The sequence below is a fragment of the Pholis gunnellus genome (genome assembly GCF_910591455.1).
Source record: "Pholis gunnellus genome assembly, chromosome: 17".
In the NCBI taxonomy this organism is placed as follows: Eukaryota; Metazoa; Chordata; class Actinopteri; order Perciformes; family Pholidae; genus Pholis; species Pholis gunnellus.
In genome coordinates, this window is record NC_136544.1 from 6,259,395 (window position 1) to 6,278,241 (window position 18,847).

Genomic DNA, 18,847 nt, shown 5'->3' on the forward strand with positions numbered 1-18,847 from the left:
AAGAGTACGTGGAAACCAATTGGAGGTGAACCTCATTAGTCTACTCTGCAGCTCTCGCAGTATATGGACAGTTGTTCGGGGATGAAAACCTCCAAATCTGAGCCTGACTCTACTGGCGTATACTGAGGCGTCTTTAGTGTCTGTAATTGCACTGGACAGTGTAAAAGTGAGTAGCACAAAAACTCAGAAAGGATGAAGCTGAGAAGAGATTAAGAGGAAACTGGGAGGACCAAAACAAAGAGGGGGAAAAAGAGAAAGCGGGGAGCCGAGCACGAAGTCCCTTCAGCGCTCTCAGGTTACACACACTCGCTTTAAGCATCGCACTGGCATTGCCGATGAACTGTTTTGTCTTTTGAAAAATAATCTTCAAATAAAATTCAGAGTCTGTTACCCAGCAAGAGATTGTCTGTGTTTCTTTTCTGAAAAAGGAGTCGCTGCACAGCTGTGTCCAGACTCCAGCTGATGCTCTTTTGGACCTTAAATAATGGAGAGAAAGAGGGAGAAAGAGCAAGCGAGAGAGAGAAGAATAACAAATTAAAACACATCACTTGCAAGTTAGAATGAATTAACTCTGCAGTGCCGGCAGAGAGCAGAGAAGGAAGTGCATTGTTTTGTCCCAACTGTGCAGATCAAATGAAGTGTTTTGTATTCGGTGTTCACATCTGAATCGATGCTCCATTGGGCTGTTTGTTAAGTTCTCCATGGACGTTGTGATAAGAGCAGAGCAGAGCTGAGCTGCAGTGTGTACCTGAGCAGAGTGAACGCGCTGCAAGGTAATGAGGGAGGACAGGAGGAGATGGCTGCAGCACAGCAGGGCTGAAGGAGGACAGGCTGATGGAGAGAGGGATGGAGCAGAGGAGGAGGAGGAGGAGGAGACCGTCTGCAGCTGGTCCATCAGTCCACTGTTGGAGAGCAGCACGGAGACAGCTGGGAAGACAAAGCACTATGTCATCACACTTTGATGGGATTTGCGCTTGTACGTCAGTGTGTGTGTGTGTGTGTGTGTGTGAGAGAGAGAATAACAGTTGGTCTGGATGACTGCATGGTGACACACACACACACTTTTCTGTGAAACATTACAAATTGATAAACTTGTTACATTGAAAACACATTCAGGCACAATCACACACACACACACACACACACACACACACACACACACACACACACACACACACACACACACACACACACACACACACACACACACACACACACACACACACAGGCCCACGTTTGAGTGCTCACTCACTTTCACATCGTGTTCATGGTGAACATGTCTTTTGTTTTGACTTAACAAACAACCAGCAGTAGAAAGAACATCTGGCCTGAGGCTGAAGTAACTTACATCTGTAAACTCACCACTCGTGATGAAGAAGCAGACGGTGACTGTAGGAAGCAGTAAAGCAACGCTTTGGGCATAATTAGCTTCGCTTCCCAAAAGGCACGCGCGCTCTCTGGACACTAGCCTCACCTTATTAACGACACACCAGCTCATTGCTGCTCAGTTTTATTTTTTTAGTGATCTAGCTTGTAATAAAATCTATAGCAATCAACATTTCAAACGATTGATGTCTTTGGTAAGAGGAAGTTGAAAATGTCTTAACTCCTCTACCACAGTGGAGTTATTTCTTCTGTATTTTTGAATCGCTGGTTCTAATTTAGCATCGGCAGAGTCAGCAGGAGTGAGTTTTGGTTTTCTATGTATAATGAATTCTTTAGCCTCAATCTGTTGTTTTTCTAGTACGTGCAAAAATATAAATAAACTGGTTGTGTCCACCCTTCTGACATTGTGTGTGTTTGAGATCTCTGATCTCTACTGACCATGTTACTGTGTGTTTGTGTTTGCATGTGTGGTTTTGTCTACGCGTTACACACATTCAGGTTTAGCAAGGCGACAACACAACCCTGAGCTCTTGTCGTGATCTTCTGCAAATGTGTGAGAAGCTCTCGGACTTTAAGTGCACAAGACAATGTGCAGGACTGGGCCGCATCCTGTGTACCGTTATGTCATTTTTCTCAGCAGCTTTTATGCGTATTACTTCCTCTGTGTCTCAATGCTGCATGCTGGTCAAGGTCAGCCTCTCGCCTCTGATAAAACAGAGCAAAAGAAGAGACAAATTGGAACAGAGAGCGAGACAGAAAGAGGTAGAGGGTGAAGAGGGAGGGAGAGAAAAGGGAAAGGGGAAGGGGGGGAGTAAAAAACAAACGAGGAGATAGAGAGACAAGAAGAATAGTGTATCTAACCTCTGTCAGTGCAGTGTGCTGGGGACAGACTCAGGCAGCAGTACAGGTAGCTGAGGGCAGGTAGCAGGCTCCCCGTGTCGGTAGGCTTCAACCTCCCTGCGATATTACTCACTGGAATACACACACACACACACACAATACTGACGCCTCACTTGGTATTTTATCTGCAGCGCTCTCAAATAGACGAGAGAGACACTGAGACACGATATGACGAGACATAACAGAGACAAACATTCACTGCCTGTCAACGTCACGTCTCCCACCGGTCGGTAAAGACTGAATTAATCTGATCTGCCGGCACGTTTATCAAAGAGATGAGACGCTGGGAAATAGAACTGCGCACACACAAAACCAGAAAACACAAGTCACAGAGGGACGAGGCCGCGTTGACGTCGAGGCACAGAGAAATGCAAATGTGATTCTAATCATAACACGCTTAGAGTTACAAATTGCCAGACACGTCTGCTAAATTTCTGAACGGCATTTTCATTTGCAGATCAGCAGCGAGCACTCCCCCGCTGATGAGGATACTAAATAAAAAATGAGCGATGCGTCCACTTTAAAAGGAATATAGGTGAATGCGGAGGGAGGTGGGATGAATGGACCAGGTGTTGAATGGAGAGTTATGTCTTAGTGCTGTTACGAGATGGTTATGTGTCTGTAATGGAGTCTGGAAGTGCCCGTGTGAGTGAGGAACATACTGACGGGTGTTTAAGTAGTCTGTGTTTACGACTGCAGAGAGCTAAATGCATTGTGTGTGTGTGTTGTTTGTGTGTTTGTGTGTCTGGCTGTAATGTAGCAAACATCTTCTGCCTCGAATGCAGGATGCGTGCCTCACATGTAAACAATGTGTAGCTGTTTGTGTATGCTAATGGCTGAGGGCTGTGTGTGTGTGTGTGTGTGTGTGTGTGTGGGGGTTCCGCTCAGTATGACCTGCCAGCAGCACCTTTTGACCTCACCGTGATAGAGCAGCTTGAAGTGCACTCCGTCCATCTTGCTGTAGGAGGAAGATGAAGGCGGGTCACTGGCCTGCGTCGCACAAAGCAGCTTCAGCACCAGAGGGAGTGAGTTCACTGCTAAACAAAAGGGAGAAAGGACCAGAGAACGACAGTAAGCGCAGATGTGGAGAAGATCAAAGAGAGACGGGGACAGATTACATATATATGAAAGTAAAAAAATATGTGAAAGGATGAGGGAGTGATGCAGACATTTCTAGTCTAAAACCTGATGCTCCCACAGTAGTTTTCAGTTAAGTCCAAGAAGAGGACATTAAAACTGACAATGACAGAAGAGAATCTTGTGGACTTTGAAGTTCAAGGTGTAGCTGGAGCACACAGTGATCATCAAGAGGAGTCGAGAAGAAGAAGAAGAAGAAGAAGAAGAAGTAAGCACATCTTTCTCAGAAATACACCAAAATACCATGCACATCTTAAATAACTATATTCCGGGTCTGAATCCAGAATGAGTTGAGGGAGTAAGAAAGAGGAGAGATGGAACGTGAAGAAGGGAGACGAGGTGAAAGGAGACAAAGAGAGGGAGTACTCTAACGAGAAGCCGACTGCAGGAAGATCAGGCACGACTTTCACCACTGTAGTGCATCACATTAAAAAATGTCTCCCCCTGGACTGCCTGCTGCATTAGAGGCTAATATAAAGTATATATTAATGCAAATGAAAGTGGGCGGAACTGGAGCACATGCACGGATAACGGTCTGTATTCCCCTCAGGGCCCGTGATGTGCAGGGAGCAGGCAGAGGCTAACCACAGCAACAGCTCCTGAGTCCCCAGCTGGCAGCCTGGTGCTGTGCCCCTCAGCTGTGCTCATTAACCTGGTCAAGCAGACGAGACGTAGCAACACCATCTGGTGGGAAACCCCGACCAAAAGCAACAGATATGCACGCGTGGGAATTGTACCTTTTAAGGAGGGTTCAAACCTGACCTTATTTGGACAAGACAGCAGTTTTAATAAGAACACCAAAAACATACAAATATACTATATTTAAGTATTTCGAGCAACTTTCCTTACAGATTTGTGTCGTGTTTGTTTTACTTTTTAGAAGTTTAATTTCAAAAGTTTCACCCAAATCGCCTTCTTAAGTTTGTAACAATGTATTGTGATGACAAGATCATACTGTGTTATCTTTTACTTAACTGTAATTATTGTAATCTCCTTTTACAAGAAGAGTTTTGTCTGATGTTTGACGGTAAACATGAATACTTTCGTCTCTTTTATGACATGATCTAACAAATACTGCACATTACTAACAAAACACAATATGTTGCACTCGTCTGATTTAACCAATGTCTTCCAAAAATGTGCACTTCCCTGATTAGTTTATAATATCTGAATACTGAAATGTAGGATTAATACTATTGAAACAAAGCCGACACTGTTTTCTTCTCAAATATACTGAAGAATACTAAAGCAGTGTAGCAACCTCATGCAAACCGATCCAACCGTCTGTTCAAACTAAATCAATAATATGCACTTCAGGCAGGAGAGTCAACCAGATAAACAAGTCTCTCATTTCCCACCGTCTGTACTGACAAAGGATGTTCGGAGGATTCGTCTTAACAGAGGATTAATGGTTCTTCCCTTCCAACATTAATCAGAAGCGACAAGTGTTCTGGGACCTGTTTTCCATTTCAATCCAATTTAAAAACAACCTCGATCTGAGGGAGACGTTGTGGTTACACTTCAGTTAAACCCAGCTCGCCTGGATAAACAGCTGAACGAAATAACACCGCCACGTGCTACATTTGCTATAAATGACCTCTGAACAGTGTCCTTGAGTAAGACGATGAATAGTTATGTATTGGTATGTCGTTGACACAAGTTTCAGTGGCAGGGTTGGTAATAAAAACCAGCCAGCAGCCAAGTGCTGGTAAAATAGGCTGCTCGATTTGCTTCACTCACCAGCCAACAACCAATAGTTATCTATTCAGTGAGCTTTTTGGATTCCACCAAAAAAAGTTACATTTCAACCCTGTTTCAGTGGCAATGTCCAAACTCACTGTCACTCATCTTCTATTTATCGCCAGCATTTCCCACCGGGAGGAGAGGAGACATGCAGACGGTTCCTCTTTTCTTCACCTGTCAGCACTGTGTCTAGTACAAACGGCCACGCCAGAGGTCCAAACTATAAATTCACATTTATAGTATATTGTAACACTTCAGTGTATCATTATTCCTAATATCTTCCATTATGGTGAATCTCATCTATTTTAATAAACTTGAGCAACGGGATAGTTGCATTGAACTCTTCAAAGGATTTTTGCCACAATGTATTTGTTCTCTGGGGATGCAACAGGTATTTATATAACACGTGTAAATATATATGTATTCTGTTTATGTCTCTCACCCTGTGCAGTGTGTCCCTGGCCAAGCCCGTGGCCCATGTTCTCCACGCTGAGCCTCTGTAAGGCCTGCAGCAGGGCTGGCCTGAGATGTGCACACAAGTCAGCCTCATAGTCTCTTTGACCACGAAGAACAACTTCCAGCACTGCCAGAGCTCGTCCTGCAAGGACGGCCTCCCTGGTGCAAACCATGTTCTGTAGTCAGACAGACAGACAGGCAGACAGACAGACAGATGCTTTAGGACAGACTGATTGTGAATATCTTTGTGTACCAGTATTGTCCTCACACTGTGAAGCCGTACTGAATAAAGGTTAAAGACAAATATGCGTTTCCCACAAACTATGAGACCCAAGTCTTATTACTGCTCCACGGTGCTGCACATAAGGCAGCATTTAGAAATAGGTTTGGGGTCTCTAGTTCTCACCAGGAGGGTCAACATGACAGATGGCCACTTCTCTATCAGAGTCAGCAGCTCCACAGTTTCCGTGTCTGGCTGCTGATCCGGTCGTTCGTCTGCAGGGCTCTCTCCCTCCTCCTGTACGGCCGCCTGTACACAGTCAGGAAATCCAAACCACCTTTTCATCGATTCTTATTCATCAGAGTTCAAAGGCAATTAAAAAAACAAACACATCATATAATGCAACTCTAACAGTTACTCTGTTGAAGTGAAATTAAAGCTTGGACGGGTAACATTGGGAGAAACCAGCAAGAGTAAGCATTTCTTTTAATTAGCTAACTGAAAAAAAAAACAGCCGATTGTTGCCAACCTTTCTTCAATGAAAGCAGCTCCAAATGTTGATATATGTAGCGAGAATGTTGCCTAGTTGGCAAACACTGACGGCCCGTCCCTTCAGGCCTCCCGTAGATCTCCCAAAATGATCACAATGAACGTAAACAACAAACATGGCTATTGTTAGTACTAACAGCTGTAAAGCCAGCAGCTTGTGATAGACTCTGGTGGCAGGTAGGTAGAGAGAACAATCATTTCACTCTGCCCGTATGGAATTATTGGACGGGCTTATCGCAACCTGCGACAGCCACAGATGCCCCATTGTGCATTTGATTTATTGATCGCTGAATTTCAACAAATATAACAAAAACTAATTCTAGAATACATTACCCACCCCAGCTTTAATTAGTGGAACAAGTAAAGTGTGTTCAATCAAATCAGTATTATAAGTTATTGATGAATACTATGTTACCCGAGACAAAGAAAAGAGACGGCGCACTTCACCATTGCCCCGCCCCTTTAGGGAGTCTGGCGGCAGGTCTCGGGTCGATTGACTGCCGCTTCTCAAATGTGTAAGAAACCGTGTGGCGGGTCAGATTAGAATCCTTGAGTGAGTCTGAGATAGAAGTGACACGTTTGTCCCCTTACCGTGGTCTGCTCTGCATCTCTGTGCTGAGCTTGCTTGGTCAACCAAAGTTCCAGGACCAGGGCCCCGTATTTCTCCTCTAGCTCTGGATATCGCCAGATGAAGTGGAGGAGTGCAGGGTGGTGAATGTAGAGGGAGGGGAAGCTTTGGCAGGAGGAGAGCGTCTTGCTGATGCAGTTCAAAGAAGCCTTGAGCGGGGTTTGGTAAAGACAGATTCAATAAGCTAAAGCACCGTCTCCAAAATGTGAGACTGCTTTTTAAATCCCCCCCCCCCCTGAGGCAGAGCCCTCAGTAACGGCAGGAAGTCTCCTGTAATCTAGTGCTTATACATGTTCACAGAATAGATACTAGTCAGCAGGTCCGCCCTGGCGCTCCAGTGTTATGCTGAAGTCTTACACAGAGTCAATAAGCAATATAAAAGATTTTATGGATACACGCTCAGGCAATTTACTATACAAGCCTTAAACAACTCATCACAAAGGATAATGTTAACAATAAGGTGACTTCCAATAAAACCATGAAACTCCTTCAACAGAGTCCACACAGCACACTCGCCTCTCGTGCTTGAGTCCACACACACACACACACACACACACACACACACACACACACACACACACACACACACACACATGCACACACACTTTCTAACGCGACACACAGACCGTAGCTCTGCCTCTTCAGTGTCCTGCTTTAATCCAGGTTCTCACCAACGACAATGGATCCTATTTGGCCAAATGGGGTCATTTTAGGTCCACAAACAGAAGTGAGAACCGACTCTGGAGTCTGCTCTGTCTGGCATTTACAGCGAAATATCTTTACTCGCATTCACTATTAATATTTGTGAATAAATGTTGTTAATTTGAATAATGAATCCACCTGGACATAGTAGACTTAGCTGTTAAATTGCAAGCGACAACATTTTTTTAAATATATTCTAGAGACCCTCCAAAACCTTTGCTGTTCAGGCTTTCAGGGGGTCTCAAGTTTTGATCAAGTATTTGGCACACTGCTATTAAGTATTACGTGATGTACTTTGAACTAAATAGAAGTACATGATTTTGCAAAAACATAATTTGTCCTGTAGCATTTGAAAAAAAAAGGTGAGCTATAATTAATATTTGTTGCTGCTGAATCATGTACAGCAGAATATGGATTTTACGTCAAAAGATGAATACGAGCTTCTGGGTAAAGCGTGTCCTTCACATTCATGGTTTCCTTATTAAATGGTGCACAACTCTGGCTCCATTATGCTGTTTTCATTCTCTGTGCACTTTGAACACCTTCATGCAGCGGCGCTTGTGTTAAACCGCTCTCGCCTAACATGTCTTGAGAACTTCACTTCATGTTGTTAGGTTGACTCACTGGACAAGTTTTAAAATATTCTATTGTAAAGAATACTGAAATGTTCCAGCAGGTGTTACAGGTTACAGTTTAAGCTTTTCTTTAACTGTACCTTGATGCTGTTTATCTACTGTGCTACTTTTGTTGGTTTCACAGTGTGTTGTGATTTCTGTGCGGCGAACTGATCGTAGTTACCCCGTCCAGGTTGGGGCTCTTGTCCTGCGTCACGGCCAGCAGGTAGAGGGCAGAGCGGAGCACGGAGCGAGGCAGCGCACTGCTGCTCTGCGCCTGCACTGAATGCAACAGCCACACCACACTGGAGAACACCGTCGGGTCTGGGAGGAGTCTGGAACCACGCACACATGCGCAATAAAGAAGACATTATTATTACAAGTGTATGTGGCCGAACGTTTACATTTCAATGTACACAAACACACACATATATACGGACACGGTCAGCGTGCGGGTAATCAAGCGAACAAACACGCAAAGTCTGTGTGCAAAGCAGACAAAGTGCTCCAGGGCCGTGTTGATGTCCCACACTCGGTATGTCTCGTTCTCCCACAGAGACAAACACAGACAGTCAGAATGTATACGCACATCCACAGATCCTCTCCCCGAGTACACACTCAGCCCTCCCACGCTATGTAAATCTGTGGACACAGCTCCCATTAATCTAGATGAGACCACACAGTGGTGGGGAGGCATTCATCCCCTTTTCCCTGAAGGGGGGGGGGGGGGGGTAATGCATAGCCAAGGCTCCAGAGAAAGACAGATTAAACTTTCCAAAGAGGGCGACGACTCTCAGAGGTCATAAAATATGTAGTTAAGAACGCCGCGAACAGGAAGAGAGCTACATGCAAAACCTGCTGGTTTCCTGATACACACTGATATGAGTCTGATGACACCAGGTATCGTCTGCTATTCTCATTGTTCAACAACTGTGATGTCGCTCACATGTTTCAGCAAAGTGATGCTTTGTGAAAAAGCTTGGATTTCAATAAATGTTTTGTTTGGTCTTTACATGAACATTAATATCCTTTTCAAGATTTCTTTATGGGTCAAATATTTCTGGAAGCACCTATAGACATCTCATCTAATTTTCGGTTTTAATATTTGAGTGATGTGTGTATACACAGACAAGACTTTATATGTATTCTCAAAGCACACTGAACGATGCTCTACAGCAGTACCAAGCACAAGTGCTTACAATTTATAATACCGAAATGAACAAAGATTTACTTTCCAATAGGCAGAATGACTATGAGTGATTTGAGCACGTCTGAAATGGGAGTGAAGTAGGTGAAAGTGTTTTCATTTTCTCTAGCTTGATGTCCTGTGTGTTGCTGAGGCATTACCTGTCTCCCTGCTCCAGGGCGAGGTGGAGCATTATCACCAGACAGTACTGGGTGGCCCGCGGCCCTTTGTATTCACACAGCTGGAGGCCCGGCGCTTCACACAGCAGAGAGGGCCAGTCTGACAGACGACAACACAGAGAGGGAAGGTTGTAGAGCAGAAGATTCTCCACCTCCTCCACATCTGGGGGATGAGCAAAGAAGAAGAAGAACAGACACAGAGAGGATAAGGGGTTGATAGTCAATGCTTGAAACAAGAGCAGGAGGAAGTTATAGAGAGAGAGAGTTATACAGAGAGGCAAGAGAGGAAATAGGAAAGGATATGGATGAGGGAAAGAGATGGATGGAATACAGCAAAACACATCAGGAGAGGCCCTGAGGCCTCATTTACAAAGCATCATTACTCACCCATTCTGTGTTTACGACTAAAACGAGCCAAAGCTGTTTCTGAATAAATGATCTGAGGGTGAAAACGAGTTACTCCGATTTCACACTTTTCCAATTATATATCGTGTTTTCAAACATAAAGCCAATACATATCATGAAACAAGCTATCGATGTCGCACATACATCATTTGAAAATCCATAATATTTAGCAAAGTTGCTATATTACATGATAACATAAAATGCTGAGGAGGGCTTCTACCTCTTTAAGGAATGGACGACTGAAAGACTGGGACAGGAGGCAAAAGAAAATGCTACATGTAAATAAACAATACTGTATAAAATGGTAAGAGAGAGAAAAGACAGAAGAGACCAAAGGGAGGGGAAAGCCCAGCAGGGAATTCAGATGTTTTTTTCTGAAACAGCTAAAAGAGTCAGACTATCTGCACCGAGACGCTGCCTCCATCTCTGGGTGGTCTTTAGGGAGCCGGAGAGAGAGAGAGGGGGAGAGGGGTGAGGGAGGGAAGGATCGGGAGAGGAAAATGAGATGCAGCCGACGAAGAGGAGACAGAGAACAACACAGAGAGAGACGAGGAAATGGAAAACAGGACCAGTGAAACATGGCACAGAACAAGAGAGAAGATGGTGCTGTGCAACGCAGCCTCTTAAAGGTCTGGAGAGAGAAAGAAATGAACATTTTAACCTTTAATCGAGGAGTGATGGAGGAAAAATCCCCACCATATGCAGTGTATGAGGGGAATTGCAAGAGCGCAGAGCAAAGAAAAGAATGACAAAAAGGGAGATGTCAGACAGGGATGGGGGGGGTCACTGATGCATGACCACACAGAGGCTATAAAGCCACAGCGAGGTCTGTCGGGAGAGAGACTACCAATCAGCCAGAGAGGAAAACAAAGTGAAGAAGGGAATGGGAGTTTGAAGAAATACAGAAAGAGGAGGAGAGATAAATATGAAAAGGAGCCGAAGGGGGTAAGTGGCCGAGGCTGCAGGCCCGGACAGAGAGCACTAGTGGTCTGGAGGGACCGCTGCAAAAAAAGAGAAGAAAATAAATGGTGTTGTTTAGAAAGCAGAGAAAACATGAGGAAGAGGGCACCGATGAAGGGGAACCGGAGAGAGAGAGAAGAATAGACCGTCGTCTCAAAGGGAGGGCCGGGGGAGACGGAGGAACACAGCAAATGACAGACTGATGGAAAAGATGAGGAAGCAAACAACAGACGGAAGAAAGTCAACAAACATGACATGTCGCCTCCTCCTCAGGATTTGATCAACAGGAAATAACAGAGGACAGAGAAGAGGTGAAACATTTGAGCTCGTATATAATTGTCAGACACATACACACGAGTCAAAATTATACACTTCAAACAAATCGCAACTAATCAGCAACATCACTGCATCAGTGTTTCAATCAACAAAACACACAAAGCCCTGAAAGACAACAAGATGACGAGGACAAACAGAAAACATTAACATATGTTTAAATCTGTTTATTAGTCGAGCTCTGCAGAAGCCATTATTCAAATGCCCAAACGCAAACAAATACACACACGGCACGCATACCAACACACACACACACCTTCACACTTGCTCAAACGACTCTTACATCTCATTACCTCAAAGAAATATTTGACTCGACTCAGGTCTCAAAGTCGCATCACGCCTCCAGGGAACATCGGCAGTTTCCAATAAAACACGTCTCATATTTCATTTTCGGGGACGCCGCGGTGAAAAGGGATGAGAAGGGAAACGGCGCCGGAGTTTAGCGTTTGTTTTTCCTCGCTTACAGCTTCACTTACCTCAAGTTACCTTTCCTTAACATCGTTTACTTCAGCCGAACACAACCAGAAGCAACGCCCCTTTAGTCGGAGGTGTTATTGGCCTTTAAGAGGCTAATCATCAGCTGTTTCACACAGCAACGAAGAATCCGCCAAGCAAACACTGCTCAGTGTTCAATGCATTTCACACATTCATCATGTGTGCAGTCAACAAGTCTGGGTTCTTCCTTTAATTCTAGCTGGAGCTTATCTTCAGCGTCGTTGACAACACGTTTCTAAAATGGCCTTCAATGTGTCATTGAATTGATTAAATTATGATTTATTAAAGACTTCATTTAAGAGAACGGGCATCTTCATTATGGATGAGCAACTTGTTTACTGTTATTGATGTTTAAAGTCATCATAAAGAGAGAGTGAAAGAGAGAGAGAGTGAAGTTAAACTGGAATGCAACTTTATCTACTTTTTTAGTGCGATCTCATTTTGTACGTTTACGCTCGTGATTCTAGACAGATAAAAACAATTGTTCTCCATAAACTCTCTCAATGTTGTTTGGTTTATTAAATAAATGTCGCGCAGTCAGCTTGATTTAGTCTCTTGAATATCACTTTGATGTCTGCATTTAACAGAGTCAGGTATAACTTTAATAACTTTAAAGTCAGCTGGGAACCTATTTCAATACACAAATCTCCAAAGTGTCAGCGCTTCCATCAGCGCCATCGCATTGTGCCGTAAACAGCATCCTGACCTCATCGCTCACTGTCGGGGCTGTCGCACCAAAATAATTACCAACAACTCCGTTGAGTGGCAATAATGAAGAATCTTGTAAAGACGGAGGACTCCCTCTAGAAGACCTTTCATTTTCTAGCAGAAGCTGCACGTCTGATGTCGGAGGATCTGACCCGCTGAGAGGCATTAAGGATATTCAGCATCACCTGCTGGTGTCGGTAGGTCTGTTTCATAACCAGTTGAAACATTCTTGTATTAACTCTAAATAACAATTATATCATCCATTTCAAACGGTCCGTCAAGGCAAAGTGTTTCTGCAGGTTTTTATCGGAGTCCATTTGGATTGGCACTTTTCAATAGACAATTAAAATTAAGAATTATATGTCAGTTAAAGAAAATAAATGATTTGGACAACTGATCACACCTGACCTTCTTGACACAACAAACAAATCGTAGTTTTACCAACAATTCTTTCAACAGCCTCAGACGACCGGCAGCAGATAACATTGCTTGGAAACTGACAGCAACAGGGTTTAAATGGCACTTCATGTAGCTCTGTGAGGGTGTGTGTGTGTGTGTGTGTGTGTGTGTGTGTGTGTGTGTGTGTGTGTGTGTTTGCATACCATGCTGACAGGAGCCAGAAGCAGGGTCCGACTGAAAAAGCAGACACATACTGAGTTTCTGTAGAAACCCACAGCAGGACATATTCAGGTATGGGTGCCTGAAAGAATTGGAAAGAGGGAGAAATACACAATCAGAGAAAAGACACTAAAATACGTAGACAAAAAGAGAGAGAGAGCAGGAAAACGGCAGCAATAAGGGAAGAGTGAGGGCACCTGGGCCAAACTGAGCACCGATCCTCCACACGTTAAACCCGTGAGGAGTGAACAGTGAGACACAGGATGTGCCTTCAAGCACTCTTTTCAAATATGAAACACAAGCGCTGCACGGTTCAGTTTCATTACAGCTCAGCACAGGGGGGCCGAGAGCCGAGAGTCGACCGTGTTTATGACCACACGGACGCACACAAAAGCACATATGCTTACATACGCAATCTAAACACACACACACACACACACACACACACACACAGAGAGCAGGCTTTGAAGCTGCAGATCTGTTGCTCTGAGACCAACACACTGCTGGCTTATTGGAAAAAAGACAGAGTGACTCAAAAATGACGGATGCCTCAGTCGAATTATCTGTCTCATAGTTCAATGTGCACCAACAGAAAATGATAATAAGAACTCAACTTTAAAAGCCACCACGGTTTAACACACACACACACACAGCTACACTTATTAATTGGTGTGTAGGTGTGTGAGTGTGTCCTCAGGTTATCCTGCTACACTTTACCTGTTCCCCGCACAGAGGAGCCCTTTGTGTTCCAGAGGCAGCCTGTAGAAACCAGAGGAGGCTGGAGGAAAGAGGAGGAGGAGGAGGAGGAGGTGAAGAGCAGAACAAAGGAGGAGACAGTAAGAAGGGATGCGAATAAAATCACTATTAATAAAACTCTTTTTAAAACTAAAGTCGTACAGTACAGAGACACCTGTGAATATTGTGCCAGAAATCCGCCTCATGATGATCCCCAAACCGTCACATTTTAATCCAACATTGTTTTTTTAAGCTACACCCCCCCCCACACACACTACGTTATTAAAAATACTCTGAGGGATCAGGGGGAGGGAGCTCATCATTTGGCCACATTGGAGGTAATGAGACAGCGGTCCTATTGTAATTCTATATCGTAAAGCTGTACTTAATGTCTTGGCCGTGTCAGTGGTGCAGTGGGAGAGAGAGAACCTCTCACTTATCAGAGGGAATTTTATATTTCATAAAAGCGCCCAACTCCCTCTCTGGTGGACCTGTGCCAGGGTACCGCTCAGCCACATCAGCAGAACATTCCCGTTCTGCTTTGTTAACGGCTCTCAGCGTAAATATAAAGCTCAGATTTCTGTTTAATGCCCCCGCACTGGCTTGATATGATGCCCGAGACGACGCGGTTCCTGTCAATAATTGAGGCTCATCACGTTGACTGCCAGCTTTGGACAGATTGCTCCGTTTTCCCCCCACAGTGATATGAAATCCCATCAAGTCAACAGTCGGGCAATTAGTCCCATCTTTGATGAGAGCAGAATCAACTGTTAGTCGGGCTTTAACAATAAAAAGCTGCTATTGAGGTTTTCAACTGAAGCTTCAAATGTCCACCCCCCTGCTATTAAAACATGAGAAGAATAAATAGACTTAATATTAATGTCATTCTTGGTGCCTCCCGTTGTTTTCGAAAAGCTAAGAACCAACAAATATGGATCAAAGCTGAATATTTTAAAAGATAAAAACATGTTGTCAATGTTGTAAATGATTACATCGCTCATTTTAAAACAATTAGAATCTCCAGGTTATGAATGCTGCTATGGAGCTTCAAACTATTTGGTCAAAAATACAAAATAACAAAATACTGATTTTAGTTTTGTGAACATTACCATCAGAGGAGAACTAAATCTGTTATGTGTTAATGAAATAACTGTTTGCTTCAGCTTATTTAGTTAAGTTAGACATTAAACACATTTAAATAAATGCATTATAAGCACGGTACTTAATTAACACATCTGCATTAAAGCAGCAGGCACGTTTAGAAATAGTTTTGGTTCGTATGGTTATGTTTTTATCTAGTATCTGTAGCTCTACAGCAGGATGATGTGGGGGCTACATGTCGCCAGCACAAGACATAAAAGGCTAATTTCAAACATGAGCTGTGGGCTCACCCTGCACATCTCAGTTCCTCATGTCATAAATCTTTATAATCAGTTTAGCAGAACTTTATCTTCACATTTTCAGTTCACCACCGACAGCCATCAGATAAAGACACGTTCAGAGAAACACTGTCCATCATCTTCAAATATGGTCCATAAAGTCCTATTTTCATTAAGAGGCTTATTTACCAAATTCAGTGTACTGGAAAAAAACTTTCAAAACTTTGACTTTGATTATGCCAAATATAAATATATATATATATATTATATATATTTCATGAAGGCAGCGGGACATTTGTCATATTATTCTATAGGACTGTATGAAAACAAAAGCAACTCATGAAACACTTCACTTGCTTTATAATTTCAGGTCCTGTATAATGTTCTCATCATTTCCAAATCTGGTGATTTTATATTAAACTTAGCATACCTTATATTATAGTATGTGCATTACAAAGTCAATATAATATATATATATATTTTAAATACTAAAGCAATATTTATGTTCTCAGTACTGCATTTCATGACTGTATCCAACATTGAGTTAGTTCTGTTGTAGCTCGTCAGCAATGAGTTCATATTTTCTTTCTCATACGCAGTCGATGTGATATTACAGGGATTACAGATAACGGAGAGTAGATTTGTCTGTTACATTAGTCAAAGCAGAATAATCATAAGACGGTAGAACATCAGGATTGCCACACCCATCCTGGCAACGTGCCAGTGTGCGGCCCCGTAAAGACGGAGTGTGTGACACAGATCAGATCACGGGACACCTTGTGTGACGCTGACCGAAGGTTACAGCGTTCAGCGACTCACCGAGCTTATTTGCAAAGACAGGCATGAAGGACGGAAGCAGGGTGAACTGGGAGAATAGGATGGAGTAGAAGTGCTGCAGTATCTGAGCGTTGGGTGCATACTCACACACCCTCTACACATACACACACACACACACACACACACACACACACACACACACACACAGGAAATCAGAGACAAATGACCTCAACACAAACTGTGAACAATTTCTTCTTGTCTGATCGATTTTTTTAGCCCGAATAGAACTAACTTTAGAAAAACGCAACACAATACAACAATTACTTTGCACAACAGAACAAGAGGTACTGATCAATAGGCTCAAATGTCCATTTGTACACAAAACTACTGAAGACAGAGGCTGTGAGGCTGTGCTTATTAATAGAGTTATTTAGAGAAACAGCCAGACAGAGCGATGTAATCATTGTCAACTATTTCTCAGAAAAGAGATGTGGTAAATTGCAAGATTAAGTGTGTGTGTGAGAGAGAGATATATAAGGTTAAGATGAGAGGATAGTGTGTGTGTGTGTGTGTGTGCTTTCAGATCTCACAATGACGGTGGGTATCCAGACGGAGTCGCAGCAGCGCAGCAGACATTGACAAAGAGACTCCAGTGAGTCCTGAGCGTGGCTGTGTTTCGATGGAGCTGTGAACGTGTTCTCCTTCAGAACGGGCTCTAATGAACACTCCACGGCCAACCTTGGACACACACACACACACATACACACAAACACACACTTTAACACAAACACAGCCACTCGCATACATACAAAAATAGCAACGCAAGACATACTGGTACCGGTAAATTCCCTCATCTACATTTCAAGTAAAACTCTCTGCGGATTGGCTGAACATATTATTTTAGATGAGTCACACACATAATCAACAATATTCACATCTAACATTTGATAAAGTAGCACTTGATTCAATACAATACTCAAGTGTTTAAACAAGTGTATTCACTCTCACTGTTCCAGTGATGCCATTGAACTCTGTGAACACGTGACTGGACACTGTGCTGACCTGCAGGCAGCCTGAAAACAGACCAGGGACCGGAGCAGAAACCCCTCGGACCTGGAGGCCTGGCTGCTGGCGTCTGACTTCTTCAGACTCCTCTGGACGATACAAGAGAAAGACACAGAATGAGAGACGAGAGGAGATGTGGGGACAATTTGATCAAATCATGTCGGATCACAACATATTTCCTCAAGGGAATCACTTAAGTTTGTATTTAAAACAATAAACCGTTTCCATTAAAGCAGAAACTTGCCCATCTGATACTTCCATTTTAATAGATAATACAGTTGCACAGTGCAAGTACATTCAAATTATTGAAATCAATCCAATGTATATGCTTATGTAAATGAGTAGCTCTGCAATGCATCCAAGCTGTTCCTTTACGTTTCCTTCATGAAATGAAGCTAAACTACTTTTAAATGGCTCCCGACAATTCCACTTAGTGCAGCCTTGTTGTAAAACTAGAACACTCAAAATGAGTAATACAATCTCAATTCCACTTTGTTGTGGTGTAATAGCTCAGCTTTAACATTCACAGTCACAACAAATAAAAATCACAGTCACGCTTAATGCAGCATTATAGTAAAACTACTACAAATAAACAACAGAACTCTCAACGACACTTAAAAGTGGCGTCGCAGCTTAACTTCAACACAGAGAGAGAAAACTAAATATCAAAATAACTAAATCTCAAGGCTCTCTTTTGTTCTTAAAGTGCTTTTATTGGAGCTTTTCTCTCTCTCTCATTCAGCTCTACTCTTACTCCCACCGAGGTTTGTTTTAAGGGAAAATCATCATCTCTGCCATGTTTGCGTTCAGCCAGTTTCTCTTCTCATCAAGGACGTTTGAAACGGCACTAAAGAGTCTCAGGCTGTCCACACTTGTGCACGGAGAGACTCGACTGCAGCAGCAACCAGCGAGAGGAATTGTGCAGCACTTGCCCTCGAGTACTGTAGCGGACTGTCTGACCTTGGGATGGTTTGTTTCTGATCAACCACTGATGAGGCGCTCACAGACCCCGTCCTCAATCTCCTCTAAGATCTCATTAAAAACTCTGCCAAGGCTGCTGCTTGCTGTGTGTTGACGTGGTGCCTTTTTCACACGCTGTGCCTCCGATATTTCCCTGGAAGCCCTCCTCACAGCATTGAACGCAGCTCTGCTACTGTGTTACCATGCGTGCATTTGCAGACATTACAAAATTTGAAATATTTACACGATGCTCTGAACCGTCTCTGATTTTAGTCCCGTCCTGCCACAAACTGTGCTCTCCGTTTAAAAAAAGATTGATAGGCGTCTCTAATTACACACATTAATTAAGACATTTATTCTTTTAATTTGGGACATGAACACATGCCAACCAGGCATATCGTGCTGACAGTTGCGTCGCTGTCTCTGTTACACGTGTAATGATCCAGATCTGAGACAGAAAGCTGCAATGAGTAACAGCTATGAAGAAGAAGAAAAAACAACAGAAAAAGACATTCAGAGTTTCATGGAAGAAGTAAATTCCTCTTGATATAACCTGTCAATCACAGATGTACTGTGTGACAGGTTGCTAGATGGCATCAAACGCTGCTGTGTCAGTTGTGATAACCACCAGAAAATACTCTCTGGAGAATCACCACAAGACAAAAGTCTCAGACTGACGGCACTTCTCTTCACTACCAGTTCTTGAATTTGC

General features: G+C 43.3%; 1 protein-coding gene across 1 annotated transcript in view; it reads right to left on the reverse strand.

Annotated features, from left to right (window-relative positions):
• The window catches only part of mei1 (meiotic double-stranded break formation protein 1), a gene marked incomplete at its 5' end in the record, with an annotated part of 43,784 nt that overhangs the window by 10,222 nt on the left and 14,715 nt on the right, over window positions 1-18,847 (reverse strand). Inside the window, 14 exons of the mRNA XM_079177055.1 lie at window positions 392-476; window positions 749-927; window positions 2,248-2,358; window positions 3,207-3,323; window positions 5,609-5,798; window positions 6,029-6,151; window positions 6,983-7,168; window positions 8,520-8,670; window positions 9,683-9,863; window positions 13,204-13,301; window positions 13,937-13,997; window positions 16,153-16,264; window positions 16,701-16,848; window positions 17,173-17,264. Of these exons, the coding sequence (XP_079033181.1) occupies window positions 392-476; window positions 749-927; window positions 2,248-2,358; window positions 3,207-3,323; window positions 5,609-5,798; window positions 6,029-6,151; window positions 6,983-7,168; window positions 8,520-8,670; window positions 9,683-9,863; window positions 13,204-13,301; window positions 13,937-13,997; window positions 16,153-16,264; window positions 16,701-16,848; window positions 17,173-17,264 (1,834 nt within the window). The remainder of the gene's footprint in view (window positions 1-391; window positions 477-748; window positions 928-2,247; window positions 2,359-3,206; window positions 3,324-5,608; window positions 5,799-6,028; window positions 6,152-6,982; window positions 7,169-8,519; window positions 8,671-9,682; window positions 9,864-13,203; window positions 13,302-13,936; window positions 13,998-16,152; window positions 16,265-16,700; window positions 16,849-17,172; window positions 17,265-18,847) is intronic.